Below are 8,956 nucleotides of genomic sequence, written 5' to 3'. Positions count from 1 at the left end.
CAGCTTATGAAGGATGTGGTATACATTAAGGCTAGTGAGTCCCATGGTTATCTGTGCATTGCCTTACCTTTTCTCTAAAATGTATTTAAATGGGTAAAAAACAATGTTGTGAAATATGAGGTATAAAGTATTCTATAAGTCCATAGATAGTCTTGCTAGTAAAGCATGAGAGAAAGTGAAGCACATCTAAATGTAGAAGTGTCTATCTCAGTGAAGACAAATCCCTGCCTCATGCATGACAAAATGGATCCAAGAATACTTGTCCCAGCATATGGGACACTTAGCAGTGTCAGTACCCAGGTCAGCCTTGGTGAGCTAAGTCTGTACTCACGTGTGACCTCTACCACTGCCACCCTGACCACCTTGTTTACAAATTGCTTAGGCAGTTAGAAAGGTGTTGGCAAGAAAGACTTAGCGACATCCTCATGGTTGGTGGTGTATGCCTGATTATTGATAGTTCCTCTGAAGAGTAGGCCTTTTGGTTAGCATTCATGTGGAACACCAATTTTTTATACTTAGGGATCATTCTGAGAAGTGCATCCACATCACTGTTCCACAAAACTTCTTGTTCACAAACCTCCAGTTTTGTCCCCTTCAAATCTTTGCCTATCCAGACAAGTCATTAGCCATGAACATGAATCAGTTTAGATCAATATCTTAGATCATTTCTCCTTCCAGAAAAAGTAAACAATGAGATGCAATGCATCCAATTCTTCCCAGTGGCAGTAACTTTTCTCTCTTCCCTATCGTCTTTCATGGATACTTCTGAGTGGTACATTATTATTACTGTTTCTAATCACTGCTGTAATGATTGGTGTCAGTAGTAGTATTAGCTCACATATGTTGAATGCTTACTATATGCAGAGCATTGTTCTAAGCATGTAAAAAGTGTTAATTCATGAGAAGCATTATTATATTCTCGTTTTAAAATGACAAAAAAAGCCAGAGAAATTAATTTGCCAACACAAATTTTAAGTGGCAGGGCCAGGCTTCAAACCTAGAGAGTCTTTCTCAATCAACAATTTATAGGAAAAATGTTATTAAAAATAATATTATTGTTTATAACATATTAAAAAATAAATGTTAATAAAAATAACATGTTATTAAAAAAATAAAAAGCATAACTGTGCTTCAGAACTAGAAATAATTGGAGTGTGAGCTACTTGCTCTAGCAATTATTTTCTTCCTTCAGTACTTAGGCTAGGTCTTATATCACTTCCACAAGATAATCAAGTGCTGATGTATACTTCAGATTTGTAGATCTGATAACGTGCAAGTCATAATAAGGAACACAAAAAATGGTTTCCCAATGTCAAGTGTATAGTACAGTTTTCATAGTGAGTGAGCACAGATATATTTGCAAACACCAGGGAAAATATTAATAATGTGTGAAACAAGTTCTTTAGGAATCTGTAGTTTTTAATTAAAATTCAAAAATTCCCCTCTACGTTTATGTGCAGAATGCAAATATGCTTTAGAATATGCAATGCAAACTCTAAACAGAGTTGCATATCCAAAATTTGGGGACATTATCAGGAAAAGTGACACTTTGAAATTAAAGTTTAAAATAAGTCGTCAATGGGTAGTGTGCAAATATAGCTATTACTAATTTGATATTTTCCATATGTCATCAAAAATTGAAAATAAAATTAACAAAAATTTATCTTATGATTAAATTAACTTTAACATATCAAAGATAATGTAATTGAAGAATAGATATCTGCATAGAATCTGGATATAGAACCACTAATCTTTCGACAGACTTTGTCAGTGTCTCTATTAACTCCTCAAGGAATGGGTGCCTTGATTTCAACAACCATGGTAGATTAAAAAGAAATACGTGTACAGTAGAAGTAAATATAATCATTTGATATAGCTTGAAAAAAAGTCCTTGACAAACAGCTGGTTCATCTTTTTTTTTCCTCTCTCTTTTATTTTTTTCTGCTGAGGAAGACTAGCCCTGAGCTAACCTCCGTTGCCAATCCTCTTCTTTTAGCTGAGGAAGATTGGCCGTGGACTAACATCTGTGTCCATCTTCCTCTACTTTATATGCGAGATGCCTGCCACAGCATGGCTTGACAAGTGGTGCATAGGTCTGCACCCAGATGGGGCCTGCAAACCCTGGGCTGCTGAAGCGGAACACACGAACCTAACCACTATGTCACCCAGCAGACCCCACAGCTGGTTCATCTAAGGCTATGTCCAAGGCATCATTTCAGATCATGATCTCTGGGGAAGACCTGGCAATTAGTTATAAGTATTTTGAGCAACAACTATCTATTTATTTTGTGATAAGCTGTATCACAATGTACATTTTTTTTAAGTGACATACTGTGTTAGTTTAGCTTTGAATCAATTCTTCTGAAGCTGACCAGCAATGGGTTAAATTGATGGCATTTGGTTTTTCAAGCAAACGATTAAACCCTTGTCTTATTCGTAAAGGGACTCCATCAAGGTGCAAATAATCCAAAAGATGAAAATTTAATTTATTTTCCTGATTTATTTATCTCTTAGGCAGTTTAATTTTCTGAGTAATATGAGAATTGGCTGGGACATTTTCAACTTTGTAGTTTTCAAAACTGTAGTCTTTACAAATTTTCATCTGGGGATGGACTATTGCCTATGACTCTTCTGTCCCAATCCCTCTCCGTTTGCCACAAATTCTGGTTTTTTATTTGATTTCTATATCCTATAAGACGAAGAAACAACAAAACAACTATTTAACTTAGAAATTATCATCTGATTATGTGGATTAATAGAAAGAATTGGGGGCTCATGTGATACATAACATAAGAAATGACAAAAGTCATTTATGCTCTGTTTGTTTACAGGACGCGGTTATCATTACTGTGGGATAGATATGGTGAAGGAAAAGAAATTTTTTCTTTCTTCCTTCCCTTCTTTATTTTTCATGTCATGATGAGTGTACATTGTCTTATGTGGAAACATACAACAAAGCAGTTAGTAGCAACTCAAGTCGATACATATGAGAAAGAATATGGAGGCCATTTCCAAATGCTGGACAAGCTGTTGGAAGAAGGTCAAAAAAGGGAAGATATTTCAGAAAGCAGGTAAGATTGAAGTGGACATTGAAACATGGATAGGATTTGAGTCAACAATGGACAAGAGTGTATTGGACACTGGATTTAACAAAATATTGTTTTAGATATCACGGTGCTAAATTTAGATGTTTTAGATATCCTAGGTAGTAATTTACTTATTTAAATTAAATTCATTTAAAATTACTCCCTAAGTAATTTTAAATTACCAGCCATAGTGGTAGCTTCCGAATGCTTTATCGATCAAGGCTTTTTACCTAAAAAAGACGGAATTTCAAATAGTTATAATCTACAGAAAATTATTGTTCGTTGGGTGACTGGTTCTCATTTATGACAACTTGAATAACGCCAGATTTGTTTCTCCTCACTGGGTCCAGGCAAAGTCAAAAATAGGATTTAAAATACTAACCAAAGGAACTTAAAAATAGAAAACTGACTTTTTGTTTCAGAAGAGAGTCTGGGATAAATGCGCTCAAGCTTCTCTGCCTTCATGGGACCACAAATAGTCCTGTTTCGTCTTATATTTTCTATTACATGGTTATACGGCAAAAGGAAAGCAGTATCCTAATTAGAAATTAAGCATTGGTGTTTCTCAGATTGAAAACTACATCCTTCAAAGTCCTTTCTCTCCAAGGAAAATTTCAAGAAATGATAAATCTCATTGCCGAAAGGGATAAAACGCTAAAGAAAAGGAAAAAAATGAAAAGTAGGCTGGATTACCCAACAGTATTTACTCAAAGAGCTTGTGTGCGCTGGGCTGGGGGAGGGGGGAAGTGGATTCCTCCCGCGCGCCCAACCCGCGATTGCGCCCCGGATGCCGGCAACCAATCAGGACGCGGAGAGGAAAGGCGGGCGCTCCCCGGGCAAATTCAAACTGCCCGCGCAATCTCTGCACCCGGGCATGAATCCAACTCTGTCCCTCACAGATGGCCGGGGAGTGTTTGAATTTGCTTCGAACTTAAAACTTTCTGTTCCATCGTTATGTAATCTAATAGTTATCACAACTGTTGGCAGAGCCCTTTTAAATGTACGAAGTTCCTAATGACAATAAAAAGCTCCTGGCGTTATGTTAGTTTATAGTTCGAGCTTTGCCAGGGTCAGCAACGTTGTTTTTGTCATTAGTGGATATCGAGCTTACTGTGACAGCAAGGTCCCTAAAAGATTGTTCAGTAATTACTCTACTTCGCAGACTAAATACAGTAAGGAGTTACAAAACGGCCCAGCACAGAAGGAAAACAAGCACCAGCTCTGTCTTTGAGAATATGGATGGCTCTTAAAAGAGCCGTTAGGTTTGAGTTTGCAGTGAACTCACTGTTTACTTGGCGCTGGTGTACTTGGTGACGGCCTTGGTGCCCTCGGACACGGCGTGCTTGGCCAGCTCCCCGGGCAGCAGCAGGCGCACGGCCGTCTGGATCTCCCTGGACGTGATGGTCGAGCGCTTGTTGTAATGCGCCAGGCGCGACGCCTCGCCCGCGATGCGCTCGAAGATGTCGTTGACGAACGAGTTCATGATGCCCATGGCCTTGGACGAGATGCCGGTGTCGGGGTGGACCTGCTTCAGCACCTTGTACACGTAGATGGAGTAGCTCTCCTTGCGGCTGCGCTTGCGCTTCTTGCCATCTTTCTTCTGGGCCTTAGTCACTGCCTTCTTGGACCCCTTTTTGGGGGCCGGAGCGGACTTGGCTGGCTCAGGCATAATAGGGAACAGCTCAAGATTCTTCAACAAAAAGAGAAATAGTATGAGAAAGATACAATGTGTCCTCTTTAAATAGAACCTCTCATGCAAATAAGGTAAGTTAAAGTCCTGTGTGTGATTGGTAGCCGTTCAGGAAACCGTCAAAAGTTAGTTCTGCCCAATCAGAATGTAAGAATCCCAAATTCGCATTTCCATTGGTTAAAATGAAGCTGCAATCGTAACCAATGACGTATCTTCTTTTTCGCGCCCAATAAGGGTTATAAAAAGTGCCGCCCCTGCACTTTCATTTTGGTGGCTGCTTGAGGTGAAGTTTGTGAGGCTGTTATGTCTGGACGAGGCAAGCAGGGCGGTAAGGCTCGCGCCAAGGCCAAGACCCGCTCTTCGCGGGCCGGGCTGCAGTTCCCCGTGGGCCGAGTGCACCGCCTGCTCCGCAAGGGCAACTATGCCGAGCGGGTGGGGGCCGGCGCGCCGGTGTACCTGGCGGCGGTGCTGGAGTACCTGACGGCCGAGATCCTGGAGCTGGCGGGCAACGCGGCCCGCGACAACAAGAAGACGCGCATCATCCCGCGCCACCTGCAGCTGGCCATCCGCAACGACGAGGAGCTCAACAAGCTGCTGGGCAAAGTCACCATCGCGCAGGGCGGCGTCCTGCCCAATATCCAGGCTGTGCTGCTGCCCAAGAAGACCGAGAGCCATCACAAGGCCAAGGGCAAGTAGGGGCCTCGATTAGCTTACAGCAATTCGAATAAATCAAATCCAAACCAAAGGCTCTTTTAAGAGCCACCCATCTATTCTGGAAAAGAACTTAACATTTGTTTTATATTGGGTGAGAAAAGAAAGTGAGATTTAATCGGAAAAACTGAGTCGCAGCTACTCATCCTCCATCTTGTTGAAAACAAAACACCATTGATTAAAAAGTAAAACTGCAAGGTCGATAAAAAGCTTTTATCGCTTTAAAGCTTTGCAGTGAATATGAGTAGACATTAGATCGCTATCGCTTAATTTCTTACCTAATTCATGTGTGTCCACAGGGAGCCATTAGCTTTGTCAGTTTCTGAAATACTTTGGTACAAAAGTTATTGCCCTGGTTCGGATTTAGCAGACATGCGGCAAGCAACTGACCACCAAGGCGGCCCGCAAGAGCGCGCCGGCCACCGGCGGCGTGAAGAAGCCCCACCGCTACCGGCCCGGCACGGTGGCGCTGCGCGAGATCCGCCGCTACCAGAAGTCCACCGAGCTGCTGATCCGCAAGCTGCCCTTCCAGCGCCTGGTGCGCGAGATCGCGCAGGACTTCAAGACCGACCTGCGCTTCCAGAGCTCCGCCGTGATGGCGCTGCAGGAGGCGTGCGAGGCCTACCTGGTGGGGCTCTTCGAGGACACCAACCTGTGCGCCATCCACGCCCAGCGCGTCACCGTCATGCCCAAGGACATCCAGTTCCCCTGCAGATCAACGGAGAACTTAATGACGCCATAGTCTCTCCCCGTCGAAAGCTGTCTTTCAGGGCCACGTACATTTTTCTAAACAGTACTTATGCTGTGAGCCACTCTGCTCACCACCACCTTCAGTGTTGCTAAATAAAATGAATGAAATATTGGGTTTACATCTGTAGATATGACACCATTCTGGAGCATGAGAAAGGTTTCTCACGTTTGGAATGCACCTAAAATCTGAAGTGCTGTTGCCTAAGGAGAGTTTGGCAAGGTAGTTATTTCTAACAAACCTTGAACTAATCAAGATGTTTGAGGAAATATTTCCCATAACCATTGCCATTGAAATATAAAGTTGCTAATCACACAGACTGTTAAACTGCTGCCTCACAGACTTAAAAGTGTGTGTGGGGTAAGGAAAATATAAATGAGGATTATGGTATGGTTCCGCAAAGGGGCTGTTTATGAGTGTTGGAGAAATGTAGTGTGTTGCAGGCTCCTGTCAGAAACCGAGGCCTCTCAGTAAAGCTAATATAGTTATATATGGAAAAGGGTGATTTAACGTGACATTACAAGTAACTTTTGTTGTTTTTGTAACTAAATAAGGAATATCCCTGCCAATGGTTTTTACTGCCTGGGTGGAAGGATCTTGCCTCCTACTCTCTGCTGGATGAACACTTTTAACTGATGTCATCTCAAAAAAAAAAAAATGTGTACTTAACTTTTTTTCTTGAATATCATGGACACCTTTGGCTATCTGGTGACATTTATGGAAACCCTTCTCAGACTGTTTTAAGTGTATAAAATGGAAAAATTGCAAAAAAAATTATGACTATGAGTTATCAAAGTATTTTTAAAAATAAATTTGATAGAATTACATGTGCTTATGTAGTTAGCACATTACGTAATACAGTCTTTTGGTGAGCCTAGTAACTGCCATCAGTAATTAAATGAGTATTAATGATGGTTCAAGATAACTCATTGTTATGAGACATAAAACATTTGTGATTTCCGTTGAATAACAAAGTAGCAGGTACTGAGGTCTGTGGCCTAAATTCATAATAAAGTGTTCAAGTTCAGTCAAAGGTAATTAAAATATATTTTTTCCCAGCCAAACTCATGGACTTACCACCACCACCGCCACCCCCTCTCCAATTTCTATCTTTGGAGGTATTGTGGCAATATATGGACCCCAGGTTGAAAACACTTGCTCTAAAATTGGGCCGACCTACCCCATTCCTTTTCAACTTAATTATAATTTTTCCCTGAAACTGCATCTTCCTATGTGGAATTGCTTAAGCGTTTGTAGTCTATTAATATCTCATATTAATATTTGCACTCTTGTTTTTTCTATTTCTTGTACTTAAAATATAACTACTTCCAGTCCCAGTATAAATATGACTTCTTGGAATAAAAACAAATGCAGACAACAATATCTAACAATGATAAGCACTCAAATGGCCCCACCAAAATAGTAAAATACTTGACTTTTTGATAGGCTTAAAACCCAAATGATTTTATTCATTATTCAATTGTTCTGTCTTTATATCTTCTGATGGTAGGAAAAGAAAAATATTTTTTCCTCTACTCTTCTGAGTTTTTGGCTGAGACCTCTGTAATAAAAGACAGATTTGCATTTATATAACCATTATAGACTGTTTGGGCATCTATTCATTTTGAGGTAGGTAGGCTTGATGATGGTGGGCAGAGACATTAAGAAAAACAAGTGGATGTGGTAGACAGATTAGGAGGAAAAGGGGAGGAGGAAAGAGAAGGGAAGGTCAATTATCAGCCCTTCCTTTAGCCTGATTACCTCTCCTATGTCTTGGCTAGATTCTGCTCCCTTCCCTTTTCTCCTCCAGGGCCAGTTTATCTCCCTGAGGGCCTAAACTTGCCCCACCAGTAAAGTGATTATGGTCCCTAATCAACTTATTTGTGGACTGCCACCCAAATCAAAGGGAAATATGAGGCCTGGATTTCTCTCATGTGGAACAACATCTGAGGGCAAAATGTGGAAGACACTGACCACAACGACAGTTTTTAGAAATAATATGCAAAATAAATACCGAAAATTTGTATTGTCACTTTGTTCCAGTAGTGCAATCACTAATCTGCTTAACTTCCATCTGGTACGGATTGAGAAGACCAAATTCTCCATCAAAAATTGGATTAATAGGTCCAGCCAGTGGCATAGCAGTTAAGTGTGCATGCTCCGCTGCTGGTGCCTGGGTTGGGATCCCAGGTACAGCCAGATGCACCACTTGTCAGGCCGTGCTGAGGTGGTGTCCCACATACAGTGGAGGAAGATGGGCGCGGATGTCAGCCCAGGGCCAGTCATCCTCAGCAAAAAGAGGAAGATTGGCATGGATATTAGCTCAGGGCTGATCTTCCTCACACACACACACACACACACACACACACACACACACACACACAAAATTGGATTAAGATAGGACCAGCCCCAGGGCTGGGTTAAGGGTTAAGTCCAGCATGCTCCGCTTCAGCGGCCTGGGTTCCGTTCTCTGGGCATGGACCTACACCACTGTTGGAAGCCATGCTGTGCGAGGCAACTCACATACAAAATAGGGAAGGGTGGCACAGATGTTAGCTCAGGGAGAATCTTCCACTCCAAAAAAAAAAAAAAAATTGGATTAAGATGGACCTCTAGGAATTATTCCAAAGAACTATTTGGTCAAATGCACAAAGACATGTGTCAGAGGTAATTGCAACATTGTTTTAGTACAGAATTTCATGAAATCTAAAACACCTGCTG

General features: G+C 41.4%; 3 protein-coding genes across 3 annotated transcripts; 2 read left to right on the top strand and 1 right to left on the bottom strand.

Moving 5' to 3' along the window:
• Nucleotides 1–4,322: 4,322 nt before the first annotated feature.
• Nucleotides 4,323–4,770, bottom strand: LOC131414008 (histone H2B type 1-J). The gene has a single exon (XM_058555046.1). It carries the CDS (start codon nucleotides 4,753–4,755, stop codon nucleotides 4,375–4,377), a length of 381 nt encoding a protein of 126 aa, XP_058411029.1. The 5' UTR covers nucleotides 4,756–4,770; the 3' UTR covers nucleotides 4,323–4,374.
• Nucleotides 4,771–5,064: 294 nt separating this feature from the next.
• LOC131413999 (histone H2A type 1) lies at nucleotides 5,065–5,671 on the top strand. The gene has a single exon (XM_058555036.1). It carries the CDS (start codon nucleotides 5,080–5,082, stop codon nucleotides 5,470–5,472), a length of 393 nt encoding a protein of 130 aa, XP_058411019.1. The 5' UTR covers nucleotides 5,065–5,079; the 3' UTR covers nucleotides 5,473–5,671.
• Nucleotides 5,672–5,772: 101 nt separating this feature from the next.
• On the top strand, nucleotides 5,773–7,832 carry LOC131413348 (uncharacterized). Its single transcript, XM_058553901.1, has 2 exons — nucleotides 5,773–5,805; nucleotides 5,855–7,832. Exons 1-2 carry the CDS (start codon nucleotides 5,773–5,775, stop codon nucleotides 6,227–6,229), a joined length of 408 nt encoding a protein of 135 aa, XP_058409884.1. The 3' UTR covers nucleotides 6,230–7,832.
• Nucleotides 7,833–8,956: the final 1,124 nt, after the last annotated feature.

This window comes from Diceros bicornis, chromosome 14 (genome assembly GCF_020826845.1).
Source record: "Diceros bicornis minor isolate mBicDic1 chromosome 14, mDicBic1.mat.cur, whole genome shotgun sequence".
In the NCBI taxonomy this organism is placed as follows: Eukaryota; Metazoa; Chordata; class Mammalia; order Perissodactyla; family Rhinocerotidae; genus Diceros; species Diceros bicornis.
This window is presented reverse-complemented; position numbering and strand designations above follow the sequence as displayed.